Source organism: Dermacentor andersoni, chromosome 10, assembly GCF_023375885.2.
Source record: "Dermacentor andersoni chromosome 10, qqDerAnde1_hic_scaffold, whole genome shotgun sequence".
NCBI lineage: Eukaryota > Metazoa > Arthropoda > Arachnida > Ixodida > Ixodidae > Dermacentor > Dermacentor andersoni.
In genome coordinates this window covers 58,542,246-58,557,366 of record NC_092823.1, presented here as the reverse complement: position 1 = coordinate 58,557,366, position 15,121 = coordinate 58,542,246, and the positions used below count along the sequence as shown (strand labels likewise).

Genomic DNA, 15,121 nt, shown 5'->3' with positions numbered 1-15,121 from the left:
CGCCGACGTGCAGTGGAGTATCACATCACTACAACTATCGATTCCGCTGTATCATTTTCTCTGTCACGCCATGCTGTATCGTTCGCAGAGTTTGCCAGGTCTTCTGCTCCGTTGCCGGCTAACTCTACAATATCCTTATTGAAGTTCATGGTCAGCTAGCTGTCGAACCTGACATCTGTGATTTTACAACGCCTGGACTAGTAATCAAAATGCCGGGTACAGGTGTTTGTGCTGTGCAGCAGTGGAACTGTATAGGTCTCTCCACGAAAGTGGGGGAACTTAAATGCCGACTACGTTTGAACAAGCTGCAGGTGGGGGCCCTGTTGCTACAGGAGACCAACGCCCTGTCTGCCATTCCGGGCTTCAGTGGATACGTGTCTCCTCCGATGGTGACCGTCGCGTGCACACAGCTGCCCCTCCAGGAAAGGCGGCAGTTTATGTGGATACCCGCTATCCTGAGGTTTGCCTTTCTCTAAAAAACTGGTGTAACTCAATCAGAAGGTAATGGCAGTAGCTGTAAAGTTACCCAAAGCAACTGTTGTGGTTTTGTCATACTACGTAAGACCAGCCGGTGGCTCTTCTTCAAGAGTTAATTTAGGGTGGGTATGGAATGTCCGTCGACAATACCCAACGTGTCCTATATTCGTTGGTGGAGATTTCAACGCCCATCACCCAGATTGGGTGTGTCCTCCTTCTAGCCCCCAAGGTAGCCGTGTGCGGGACGCCATTGCGGATGTGTTGTTTGTACTGCTGAAGCTTCCCGATTCAGCAACGCGGATTGTGCGCAAGCTCGACGCACAGCATACGCACCGGATCTTACGTGGCGATCGGGTCCCGCCACTACCACTTGGCACCTAAAGCCCGACTGCTGGGGTAGTGACCACCACCCTATCATCATCTGCCTTCATCTGTCGCAGGCCCGCCGATTGTGCCGCAAGTGTACTGTGGTCAGCTGGGACACCTTTCCTTCCGTTCTCCAAGATCCCTCAGTGGACTCCTCACCGCTACTTGTTGACCACATACAAAGCGCGCTCAATGAAGCTACAACCATCAGCTGGGTAGACGTCGATCGACCGGCACCATATATCGGCCTGCTCAACTTGTTGGCTGCTCGCAGACAAGCTGAGCTGGCCGCATCCCGAGACCCCACTTCTGCATAAGCACATACAAGACTGAAGTTCCTTACTGCTAAAGCCCGAAGACGTGAACGCCACCTCTCGCAGTGGCACTGGCATACGTGGTGTGAGTGGCTTTCATCCAAGGCATCGAATGCTTCTCTCCGGCGAACGTTCCGTGCCATGGAACACGGTTGCCGCCGTCCAGAGGCGGCAGCCACAGCCTGCTTCGCTGCTGGCTTGTCGCCGGATGATTTTGCCAGAGAAGCAGCCGGGAAATTTTTCCCTCACTACGACCTGTTGCCTCAAACAGCCAATGGTGTTTCCTTGGCAAGCATTCCGGCACATATCCGCAAGTTATCATCTACAGCAGACTCCGAGGGGATTGCAAGCCCTTTCACCATGCCTGAATTGCTTGCAGCGATGATGGTACCAGTCGAGAGACAGCACCCGGTCCAGACTATTACTTATGAGGCTTACAAGAGCCTGAGTTGCACTCTGCTGCCTCAACTCCTCGACACCATTAACAAGGTATGGCTAGATGGCGTTGTTCCTCCAGGCTGGAAATCGGCTATTCTTTCCTGGTTCCGGAGCCAGGCACGCCGACCACCGTCCTTGCCAACTTCCGACCTATATCCCTAACGTCAACATTGTGCAAGCTTGCTGAGAAAATGCTAGCCACACGACTGTCGTGGCGGCTAGAGCGCGACGGTTTCTAACACCCTGCTCAAATTGGCTTCCATCCATCCATATGTAATGAAGATGGGCTGGCTGTCTTGGCATCCTCACTTTTACCGTCAACTCGTAGCCACAGTGTCCATACTGTGCTCGCTATGGACGTCGAAAAGATGTATGATTACATCACTCATGCTGCAATCTTGGCTTCGAATGACGTGCTGTACTTTCCCACTAGAGTGCGGAATATTGTCAAATCCTTCCTTGAAGACCGAAGTGGAAACCGAAGTGGAAGACCGAAATCCTTCCTTGAAGTGGTGACGCCGTCGGCTCATTTGTCCTTCTCTGTGGCGTACCCCAGGGATCGGTATGGTCACACACATTATTCAATATTGCTTTCATCCCTCTTGCGTGACGCTTACACGGTGTACTCGACATAAAATTCTTGTACGCTGATGACATCACGGTCTGGATCACTCATCATGACCTGCAGACTCAAGCCGCTGCCCTTCAATCAGCTTTAGATATGACGTCGACTTACGCTTCTTCGGTCAGCCTTAGGCTTTCCGTCAGCAAATCTGCTTACATGTCAGCCGCCATACGCAGGGGCCGGCGTAAACTCTCTGCAACACCCATTCGTCTTTATCTATCCGCAACCCCACTTCAAGAATGTTCAAGTTTAAAAATTCTGGATCTAGTGGTCCACGAGTCGGCTACCGGAACTTCTTGGCTCAGCGGCACGAAAAAGCACGTGATTCAGACGTTGGGTCTGATAGAGCGCATTGCTCATAAAACGGGCGCCGCCCGCTCATATGCTCCGTGACAGTTGATGAAGGTGGTAGTGCAACCACGCCTTGTTTGCCAAGCCTAATTTCAGCATTTGATGAAGACACATTGGGATCGCCTTGACGCTGTTAATCGCGAGGCAATTATGGTGGTCCTTACTTGCCTTCCCAGCATCATCCTGATCGTGGTTATCCAAGAAAATGCACAGCAGAACACTCTGGATGAGGTGGTGCAGCAGTGACGTGATGCTCGCAAGCTTAAGGCCAGGCTTTCACACGCTACGTGTGCTTTCAGGGCTTACGCTTTCTCGCACTCCTTTCTACCACCACCATCGCCAGTTCTTCCTCCCCGGAGTTTTGTACAGCTGAGCGATAACAAGCCAACTGCTATACGCCACCCAACATCAACTCACGTGGCGGTGTCACTTCGTGACTAAATTATAGATGAAGATGCCCACCTGCTGCTGGGCTCCATCGTGCTTTACGTTGATGCAATTATTGAGGGCTGTGAAACGACCACGGCAATTTATTGCCTTCGCGCGCCTGCCCTTACTAACACCACCTGGTCTCATATCCGAGAGCCCCCTTCCTTCTTTTGCGCTGAGCTCCTTCCTATTGGAGACGCGTTGTGCTCTGTGGCCGCCTTTCCCATGGTCCCCACGGCCCGCATCGTTATCCGCACTGAGGCCCTGCAGGCGCCACGGCTTCTGCGAAGCGTCAGTCGCCGCCCTGAAATATGTCAACAGATCCATCTTCTGGCGGCATGCATCCCGCAGCCAATATCTATCGAGTTTCTTCTAAGTTTCCAACGCCATGCGGATTATGCGACCCGTCTAGTGACCTCTCCGTCGCCACTGCCTCAGCTCGTTCACTTTCATGATGCCACCATCCTTTTAACGAGGAGCACCTCCGGAGCCGCACACATGCTCTCATACCTCCATGTGCGGTAAACCTCCCCCGTGGTCTTACCCGTGCAGAGGGGGTTGCGCTTCGGAGGACCCGGGTCTGGGTTGCCCTCACTCCTGCCGTGACTCGGAAGTGGCCGCACTTTCGCCCGATATATTCTCGCCCGGGGTGTCCACTTTGCAAGTCGCGAAATGCTGAAGCCGACATCCACCACCTGTTGTGGATTTGCCCTGCACTGAAACTGACGAGGCTCCGGCACCTATCAGCAGCGGTACTTTCGCCGCATAATCCGACCGATTACACTGCATGGACGCAGGGCACACATTATCGATCCCTCTTGGGCTTCATTAGATCAGCACATCTTTGTTCATTCATTTATTCATCCTTATTTATCACAATCCCATACACCTGTATATGCCCGGAGGCATTTACCCTCGAATTGAAGAAATGTCTCCGTTGGGCCCCACATTGTCCTGAACAGCTGCACTTAGCAGCTACGTTGGGAAAGTTACGAAGAGGAGGGCAATGAAGCGCCTTCAGCGGTGTCATAAAAGCAACAAGGTCTCTCCATGAGCTATCCTTGTCTTCCAACGTGGTCGATCATTACAGATTGTGATGCATGTCGTGACGTAGTTGCAACGCCGGATTCACCTTAAACGACTAACCGCGGTGCTATTTCAAGACCTCTGGGGGCATACGATAACGTGAATCATGAGGACACACCGGACGCCTTCGAAACTTTAGGAATTGGTGGTCACGCTTACAATTCAATATGCACATAGACGTTTGAAAGTTCTTTGTGGTGTCTGAACTGGAGGAACACTGTAACAGCGCCGCTGCTTAAGCTTTCGTTCTACCGTGAAGCGTTACCAGAAAATTCAGCTCAGCATTGCGCTGCCTCTCTTTGCCTAGCAACACACCGGCGAGAGCACCGAGCTACGTAAGCTCTAACTTCTTTGCGCCCCATGCGCATAGGGCGGAGTCGTGAAGTCACAGGCGACTAAAAGCTAGAACATCGGGCGCGGCGGGCCATCTCTCGCCTCCTCTACTGCGTGCGTACGTGCTGCTGCTATGAAGAAACTCCCAGCACACGAAGAAGCGGCTTACAACGAAGAGCAGCGTACTACCAAGCGAATAGCGATGCGTCGCCGCCGACTTGTGCCGGCACATCCCGCCAAAACTGGCGCTGAGAAGAGGCGACGCCGAGTCGAGGATTGCAAGTTTGAGTCCGGGGAACGCGAGAGTTCCCCGGACTCAAAGCGACCCCGGCCTGCGACTACTCAAAAACTTCCAGGGCTAAGCCCGCCGAAACACGGGGGAGGCGAACGGCCAGCGCAAATCTCTGGGCATAGAGTCGCCGATTCGAGGATCCCAAGTTTCGGGCCAGAAACTATGAACGCTGCCGACTGAATGCTGGGTGTCCCCGGCAATCGGTTCAGGGCCCACGCGTCAGCGAGAATTTCCAACGCCAAGCTCGGAAATCCATGGGAGGTGCGAACAGCGGCTTCCAGCGCGAATTCTTCAGCATAGAGTTTAGGCACAGCTGCCGCGTCTGTGACCGGCTTTGTTTCGATGTGATTCTCTCCTCCGTTAGCTCGATGCAGAACTCTGAACAGAAGAGCTCTGCTTTGCAAGTGCTTCGCGAAGCCTTCCGTGGCGCCACCGACCATGACGACAACCACGACGATGGTCGGACGTTGAGTACGAGGACTGGATCAAAGATGATGACTGGTACTGAAGCACTGCAGATAACTTGTCATGCACCTACTGTGGCTTGCATGCGTGTGAGTTCCTGGGGCTTGTGTAGCTTACTGGCTTGGCCGTGTATCACCTCGCAAAAGCTTCCCAAAACTGAGAAAATCGTGGCGACACTTAGTATGAGCATATGTAGGCCATGCATAACATTGTAAAACTTAGAAAAACCAAGCAATGCTTGGTATGAGCCAAGCCAGGCCATGCATAACATCGCAAAACATAGCGGAACCTGCCAACACTTAGTATGAAACTACATGAGCCATGTCTAACCTCCCAACACTTAAGAAAAATTAACAACACTTATTGGAAGCCGTAACTAGCTCTGTTCTGACCCAGCCTTGCACCATTAGCGAAAAATGCCATTTTTTTTTTTCTATCGCACTTTCGATGTTCCGCCGAGTGCGGTGCTAACCCCTACACATTCAAATACTTTCCAACAGATCGTTGGGACTTAACCTTGAGAAACATAGGATTAGCTAGTATAATGAGGCAACTACAAATGACCTTTAGGTGGAACACACCAATATATTCGGGTGAAAGTACGAAAGGCCATGATGGTTTCCATGTAACTACAAAAACAATGCATACTGCTCTGCCTGAAAAGTGCTCCGTGGTTGCCTTCACGCACAAAACCGATGGTAGAGTAAGCCGTTCATATCAATAGGCAAACAATGCAAAACAAAAGTACAATTAATTTTGGGGGTATCATCATCAATAGGGACCTATATATGGTCCCTACGAATCGTATGTTAAAAAAGAGGCTCACAAGAATTGTTCACCTAACCGCACTTCATCGGCAGAAATCCTAGGATCCTTCATTGTAATCGATGCTGCTACGGTACCACAAGTTTCCGGGGCGTCGTACGGTATAGCACGCGTGAGCACGAAAACTCCCGCGCAAGCAACATTCGCAACACTTCAAAGCCTCCAACCTCAAGCATTCCCGACCTAACTTGAGCTTTCCATGCATACATCTATAGCGGCTACCAAAGCCACCATCCATGTTCACCTGATCACGACACATTTTATTCGGTGTGCTCAGGAAACACATAACATACGCAACTGATACGCAACTACCTACAATGAGGACGTCTACAACGCACGCAATAGTATTTACACTGCACCCCAGCTCTGTGTCATTAGCTTTTGCACATGCTAGAAAAGCACCGTCAAATTTTGATATATACACCAACCCAAAGTACACCTCACTCTTCCTGAATTGAAAAGCAAAGCTGTGGTGGCGTCAAGAGTAGTTACCGAACAATATTTATACGAGGGCCCTACGCCACACTCCGCGTTCATACTAACGGTACTCTCAAATCTTCGTGCTCGACATGAGCAGTTCACATGCCAGAAAAACTTGCTTAAATCCAGAGAAAGACACCTTGTCTGGCGAATTCTACTGGAGCATAGCGTCCGACGCGTCGGTTGGCACCCGAGTTGATTGTTGAAATAGAAATTATAGGGACATTTTAAGCGCACTTCCGCCTTGGTTGTCGCCGTAATGTACAGTATGAAGGCCAAGTGCGATAACACCCAGGCTGCGGGCAGTACGCTTTAGTTGCAAGTGAAACAATGCGAGGTTGATCCGTGGATGGTGGCTTCCACCTCGAGCAAGGCGAAATAGGAAGGGGGTACGTTCTGCTCCGGTGGCCAGAAACTAGTACAGAATCTAGCTGCGCGGAGGACTGGTAGCTTTGTGTGCGCTGTGTTACTGCCGCTTAGTTCGTTATGTAGTGAGATGCAGCAAGAAGGTTGACTCGGTCGCTGCTGGTGCCGCTGTTCCCCACGCCACCCTTTCGACAGCAATTGTCAGCGATCATCGAGTGAAATCTGTTTCTGCTTCCTTCTGCGCGCGGCGCACCATACTTGCCAGTTAGTCCGTAAGCAAGTGTTTAGGAGTTTACACAGCCAATAAAACTACTTACCTTACCTTGTATAGCTCTCAAGTAACTTGATAAAGTAAGTGAACCTTGGCATTCCGTATGAAACAGCTACATTTTTCTGAAGAAACCCCCTCAACGCTGGAATATTTCTTGGGATTTGGAGGCAGCCTCTTAATTTACACGAATCCATATTGGCCGTGCTCTGAAACAAGTGCCAGATATACTAAAGTGACACCCTCAAGCAGCCAATCAAGGAGAGCGCATGATTTTGTCAGTGGATGCCGGTACACTACGGTGATAGCGCAAATCATTGCGTTAACTAATCTGCCATGTTTCCCTAAGGCAGTGGAAGATCTGCTTCAACTCCACTTGCAAGAGGTGGTGCAGCAGCTACACGTCGTTGTTTCATTTATGTGAATGATTTCCAGAAAGAGTCGCATACATTTCCCGGCTGCTGACTTGAAAATAAGCTTGCAACCTGCACTAACAATGTGCAAAGAAACTGGTACCGACCGTAGAGTGTTAAGGCACTTACCAAGTCAAACTCGTTAATATTAGCATAGGCTCATGGTTCTACCTGTGGCAGATTTAGAACTGTGATAGTATAGTACATAGGGTTATTTGTGCATGTTATAGTAAACAGAAGCGAGTAATGTGTACCATGTTAGGGATACTGCACAGATGGGCACTATCACAGAAGAATGCGTGGAAAGTGGTAACAATGAACGTGCGCAATGAAGACGACAATGCTAGTTCGCTTCCTGTGGTCTGCAGTCCTGCGAGATATGCTTTCATGGTAACATGTCCCACTTAAATTTTGGGCGCCAACTATAGATTCTGTACTCGTTCCTTGTCGCTCGCCGAGTCATCCTTGTATTCATCTTTTCTAGCGTTTTTACAATTGGGAAAATCTTTCTTAGTTCATATGCATATAAATATTTTCCCTTTTCTTCATTCAAGGCACTGAACCCAACTTTTTTGGTTGCCTCCTCAGCCTTTGAGCATGCGTGTCTTACTCTCTGTGAAAGAAAAAAAAAAGCCACTATAATTTCACAGTAGATAGTGTGGTAGCGGAGTTAGCAGATACATGGGAAACTTCCAACAATTCGCAGTAAACATTTCTCCGTTAAATTCAGCATCCAATATCTTGTCGAAAGCGCGGATATTTGGGGCCCTACTTTCCTGAACAGAAAGGAATAAAGAAAAACGTACCTGTTGTTATTGTCCAATTCGAGACGATCATCCATCTGGAGCAATTCACGGAACATCTCCTGCCCTCGGACGTCACGATTAAGCAGAACCATGTCTTGAAAGCATATACCAGCCTCTTCGGCCATTCCTAGTCGACATAGATTCCGCAAATACGGTAACACAAACTCTATGCACGGGTCACGAAATGCAGAGACTTCAACGAAGATCACTGCGGTACCGTCTCGCAAACTGAAGCCCCGGTAGAAGTTTCTGGGTGACCTGGACACTGCCGAGATGAGCACGGTCACGCGGTGAATACAAACGTGAACAGCCAGCAGTGCCCTTGTGAACGTTTCCCATTCGGCAAGATGATCTGCGAATAACAATGGCATAAAGCTATTTCACTTCTCGAAAGTGTAATTGTTTCGAATGTACGCGTGTATCAAAAAAGAACGGTTATGAATGCTTGCGGCCAATCAAAAATGTTCTCGTAGAATGCTCTGCACAAATCATGACATTTAATCAAAGACAGCCGCAGCCAACAGTGCTCTGCTGGTCTCATCATGGTCATCGTTCAGGAAAAAAAAATGTTTTTTTTTGCGATATAAACACTAAACTTACCCACAAGCTGTTTGCTATAGGGTCATTCCACGCCAAATCAACCAGCGTTTTTTCGACCATCACAGATATAGCTGAAAAAATTTCCACATGTTTGTTAGAGTTCAAAACTCATCCTCCATGTTTATTTTTCCTTGCAAAAATTTTGTAGAATTTTGACGACACTTTGTTTTTCCTGCCAAGCTGAGCTAGACGGCATCAATCAACATTTTTTCTCAAAGACACACTGTGTGATCCACTCTTTCAAATTGCGTTTGTGGCAACTCAAAGATGCGATGTGGCTGCAAAAATTGCAAATGTTATAAATATTCGAATACTTCGATTGGTTCTGGCCCTAGCAAAAGCGTGTAAAATTGCACAGTTTGAGTTTTTTTCTCGGAACGTAGAAAAACCTGGAAGTCAAACATAGTATATATGCCGGTAGCCCAGTTAACATAGTACAGCTAAAAAATATTTAAAGTATCGAAGGTTTAGCCGTTCGCATGAAAAAAAATTTTAAAATTCCATTTTTTTGCAAAAAGCTCCATATTCAAGGTAAAAAAAGGGGCCTTGGTGGTCGGCCTAAAAATATATGCATTACATCATTAGATACCCCTACGTGTCTACTATGCATGTGGGAAGTTATAAAAAGGTATTATTTTTTAAACGCAAGAAATTATTTTTTTAATTATCAGTATGTGGATCACCTAAACAGCGTACATATATGAAGCGTAGCCGTCCTGCAGACATACTGGCAACAAAGTGAGCCCAAGGAACTATTCAGCAAGGGGCTTGTGGCTTTTTTATTGTATGCACACCAAGACAGGCGATTTCCAACGCGGTATCCCTGACTTTTTGCATGGCTACGAAAATTTTACGTCAACCGCGTTTGAATACATTAGCCTGAACATAGCCCGTATCACTTTTATAGCCGAGCAGGTGCCGGCTGTCGAACAGCTTTAACAGTTCTTGTCTTCGACGAAGACGTGAATGCAACTTTTAGTTGAGAAAGTGACGTTAATGCGCATAGCATTCGCAAACCTGGACGACAGTTCGACCTCCCGATTAGATATTGCACTCTCCGGCACCCAAATTGGTTTTATATGTAAAAGGCTTTCACGTGCCCACTTGTACAGCTCAAGCGGTGTCAAAATCTGCCTTGAGAAAGGCCTTTGTAGGCTTGCCTTGGCAGCCAACCGTTTCAGGGTGCCACCCACCCCATCACAGGCACTTTTTCCGTGTGATGTAGCAAAAAAATGCCATGTAGCATCCAAACTAAAATCTTCCTTGTGGTAGCACAGGTTTGCAAAATTCTTTCTGTTCTTATACTGGGAAGCAGCCCCATCCGAAAAGTAGTGCACATGTTCTACCAGCGGCATGTTGTAGGAGTTGAGGACGGACTTTGCGATGAAAACACTTGGGATGTTTATTTTACATTATTTACAATGAGACGTCAATGAACAGTCGTACAGTCATTACGGGCCGGCAGCAACTCGGACGCTGCGGCCCGTCACAAGCAGTTCGAGAGAGGTGAATCCGGGAATGCTCTGGAATCTCTGGGATGCTCTCGGTCTGCGTCTTTTAAGCCCTTCGATCTCTGGAAGGCGCGTCATGTTCGGCCAATGGGAGAGCCCGCTCAGATGACGCCACCTTCGGCCAATGGTAGGCACCCGTGCGGTGGTGTCACACCCCGCGGCTCCCCGCGGTCTTGCCTTGCTGTGGTGCAATGCTCTCTTCAAAGGCGGCCGGTGAGACGCTGCCAGGCCTTCCCGGTACATCACAGCCGTTTTGTTGTCACGGTGCATTACAGCCAGAAGGTTGTCACGGCGCATTACAGCCGTCTTGCTTCGGGACCCAATTTACTTGCAACAATGCCGGGCTATCCCTTCGCTTTTTAGCAGAGTCAAGCATTGAATAGCCCAACCGGCGGCGTACGAAGTGGGGGCCCTCAACTTGTTTGCCCGTGCGCGGCTCTGCGCTTCTCACTTAGCTGTGGTGCGATTCGATGTGGTCTGGGGAACTCGAAGGGGGCTCAGGAAACAGCCCCATATCTAACAATGTCTACTTTAAGTTCTTCCATCAGCACCTGCTGAAATGTCGAAACAGCGGCAGTCGTATGGTCGAGGCAGTCGGATATCACTACGTACGATTGCACATGTGGTTCATCAGAAGAGTCCGTCGAGCGAGAGTGGACTACAATCGGGTGTACTGTTGCTTGAGAGTTGTCCCAGTATATTGACTGTGGGGCGCTCTGAATGAGAAAGCTGTAGTTTTCAGAGAAATCCACTATAACTATGGCTTCTGCAGGCGTGAGAGTGGTCTTCAAATTGCGTAGGTGCCGAGCTTGGTGCTTGCTGACAAAGTGATGCGATTTTAAGTCGCTTATCATCTCAAGGAGACGGTCTACGAAGTCATTATGGGTAAACAACATTGTTTCCAATCGGCACCGCACTCCACTAGCCCACTGATGGACAGAAATACTTGCTGCCAAATCCCGGTTCAGTGCAGGAGAGCTCAATATCAGCGATTTGAGCGACGAATCTCCTGGGCAATTGCTGCATATACCGGTCATACAGCATTCATTCGTTATCTCACACACAATCATATGAAGGAGCGAATCGATTGTTTGTAAAATGCCCAAGGACTGCAGCATCAATTTTACATTTTGGTGGTAAATGCAAACACAAACGGAGTGCGTTCCCGGAGCACCGGCAAGTAAACAGTGGCGTGGCCTCAGGTAGGCGAACTTAGAAAAGCCGCACTTCAGCTCTGTGTGACTTTTCTTCCATTCCTCGTGCGCTTCCTTAAGATTCATTAGCAGCAGTATTTTTTGCTTGCCTCGGACGACGTCTTTCTTGCCTGGAAGACACACGGATGTATGTTCATCCTCATAGAACTTTATTATGCTCCTTATTGTTCTATCGTCTAGCGGTCCACTTAACTTTGATGTAGGAGAGCCCAAAATTCCTCCCTGTTGCCTAAGTTTCATAGCAGTACGAACTTGACTTTCGGATGCACCAAAGTACTCGGCAACTTTTTTTCGGGACCATGAATGAGGCGCCAATGCCAGAAGAGAAATTTTTTTCGACCGTTTTCTTTCTCGTACGAATCGATCTCTCACGTCTTCAAGAAGCTTTTTATAGTTTCCGCAAGTGCGGTGGTTGGTGCCATTTCATAGGCTACGCTTTGCACTTGAGCATCTTTACTATCATCATTGGGCAAGGTGCCGCCTGCAACATCCGCTTCTTCCTCATGGCGCTTCCGTTTTCTGCTCGAGGTCCTTCCAGTGCCATCTCGTGATGCAGCACAGCTTGTTGAGGTGGATGCATTCCCTTCAAATGTAGACTCGCATATTGTTTCGCAATCTGCCAAGCACTTATTGGCTGCGTCTAACTTCGCCCGCATTTGAAAACACCTGATTTTACATTGCGGACAAAGTCTTTCACAGGAACCAGCCCCAAGAGAGACACTGCTGTAGCGAGGCCCAGAGATATGACCCACGTACCCTGACGGTTTGACCCATGGTCGGAGAAAGGGTCCGAGCACATCTTTGACGCACATAGTGTCGTGAACTTCTTAATATAGACGTAATAATGGTGTGCACATACTGTTTCTAAACTGTCCTTGTCGCTTTTCGCACGCAATACCAGAAGACTAAGTTAACGTTCATCCAGGCTGTCAGTTCTAATCAGGCAGGTCTTTTTCACTTGTGTCGTCTTATGACAGTCTTTGGGTCCCAGTGAGCAGGGCAAAAGGTGTTCATCTGAAAATAGAAAATAAATTCACCGATTTGAGGGCTAGATTTTATTTATAATGTGTTGCGTGAATGATGCGAGTGCTCTTTCTGCGTTTAATTTATACTTATTTGTAAGTATTTCAATTTATGAATGTATGAAACATACCTTGCAAATTTGCAGGATTCTCTGGGGAAATTAAGCGGTCGTGAAGTTCCATGTGCAATTGGAGGATGCTTTACCTGGCACACACCAAGCACAAGCCGCATTGCACTGAAGCGTGCGTCTCTACTGCAATGAAATGCAGATGATCACACCTTCTGCCTTTCGTCTGCGTTGCAGACGATGCTAGCTTTGTCGTCTGGATCCCAGGCCAGCAAGCCTGGGCCGCGGAGCACCGGAATCAGTGCTCTACCTATATTGACTCACGTCGGAAAAAAGCCGTTGCTGACACAAAAATTCAAAAAATCATTTCTTGCGTTTAAAAAATAATACCTTTTTATAACTTCCCACATGCATAGTAGACACGTAGGCCTATCTAATGATGTAATGCATATATTTTTAGACCGACCACCAAGGCCCCTTTTTTTACCTTGAATATGGAGCTTCTTGCAAAAACATGGACTTTAAAATTTTTTCTCATGCGAACGGCTAAGCCTTCGATACTTTAAATATTGTTAAGCTGTATTATGTTAACTGCGCTACCGGCATATATTCTATGTTTGACTTCCACGTTTTTCTACGTTCCGAGAAAAAAACTGAAACTGTGCAATTTTACACGCTTTTGCTAGGGCCAGAACCAATCGAAGTATTCGAATATTTATAACATTTGCAATTTTTGCAGTCACATCGCATCTTTGGGTTGCCACAAACGCAATTTTAAGGAGTGGATCACACAGTGTGTCTTTGAGAAAAAATGTTGATTGATGCCGTCTAGCTCAGCTTGGCCGGAAAAACAAAAGGTCGTCAAAATTCTACAAAATTTTTGCAAGGAAAAATAAACATGGAGGATGTGTTTTGAACTCTAACGAACATGTGGAAAATTTTCCAGCTATATCTGTGATGGTCGAAAAAACGCTGGTTGATTTGGCGTGGAATGACCCTATACTAAAAAAAATGCATCTTTGGCTTGCTGAATATCGTACTTTTTTTCCCAGCGTTCGCAATATGTATGTTTCAACTTGACTAACTCACCCTTGATGACGGTTTCATCAGGTGTTCTCCAAGGTTCAGCACTGGGTTCATAGTTATTTTTGCTTTATAATAAAGGTCTGCCCCTACAAACCTCAGTTAAAATACCCCTTTTTACTGGTGATTACGTACGACATCATACAAAATTTCATCATGTTGTCCTTGCTGACTATATATATATGTAGTCAGCAAGGATATATTTCTGACTTCTGCAACAGGTCCTAAGTATGGCAAATGAATATCAACCTTTGCAAAACTGTCTCCATATCCTTTACACGACGCTCATACCCTTCCTTCTTTTCCTATGCGTTTAACAATATTACTTTCAAAAGAGCCTTTGAATTCAAATATTTATGTATCCTACTAACACACGATTTCTTACGGTCGAAACACATTGATGTCCCCTGTAGCAAGGGCCTTAAAAGACTAGAATACTTAAATCGTACGCTGCAGTCTTCCTCCTCGAGAAACTAAACTTCCTACATTTAAAAACATTTGTCCTGCTTTCGTATATGGCTGCGTTGCATGGAACCTATACAAACACTGATGTCAAAAAACTAGAATCAGTGCAAAAAGGCATTGCGTTTTGCTTGTAGGAGATATGACAAGGAATTTTCGCCGTCTAACTCTCTTACCCTCCTTGGTCTCGCTCCTTATGTAGTGCGTCGCAAAGTTGAATGCCTAAAGTTCCTTCACGCGTTAATCAATCCTCCTCGCCTCTCTTTAGATAACCACTTGACCTTTTCCAAACTCTCACGTACGTACGAGTCACCATGCTCTAAATAGCTCACCTTTTTTTTTTGCCCGCACTGATTCCTTTATACACAGTTTTTTTCCATCAACAATTCAAGTATGGAGTTCATTACCGGTCAAAATCCGTTCGCTACCACTGAAACAATTCACGCAAGCTTGTTTATAAATGCTGTATGTTTGTTGTTCATCCCATTTTTGCAATAGTCTCATTGAGGCTGAAGTATGTATAAATAAAATAAAACGAAATTAAAGGGCTATTGAACAAATTGAAAGATATCTAACCCTAATAATTCTGCAACTAAAATCGCCAGACAGGTTCTTTGTTCCTCGTGCGTCATGAACAATATGCCGTTATCATGCTGTAGATAACACTCGGGGCGAATGGCCCATACAGGGTGATCAAAAGTAACTTTACTCATTTTCTAAAATTACAATGATAATGAAAGTTCAAACCTAAGCTATGCGGTTAAGTTACAAGCGCTATCTTAGCCGTCTTGCATGAGTAGTGCATACAGAATGAAAATTCGCTCTCG

The 15,121-nt window shown here is 47.2% G+C and overlaps 1 protein-coding gene and 1 long non-coding RNA gene across 2 annotated transcripts in view; one reads left to right on the top strand and one right to left on the bottom strand.

Annotated features, from left to right (window-relative positions):
• The window catches only part of LOC126543448 (uncharacterized), a 58,858-nt gene that overhangs the window by 9,619 nt on the left and 34,118 nt on the right, over positions 1-15,121 (bottom strand). Inside the window, exon 5 of the mRNA XM_050190567.3 lies at positions 8,335-8,686. Coding sequence (XP_050046524.2) covers positions 8,335-8,686 — 352 coding nt within the window. The remainder of the gene's footprint in view (positions 1-8,334; positions 8,687-15,121) is intronic.
• LOC129380667 (uncharacterized) overlaps positions 1-15,121 on the top strand; it is a 45,870-nt gene that overhangs the window by 27,175 nt on the left and 3,574 nt on the right. The gene's annotated exons all lie outside the window — the stretch shown is intronic.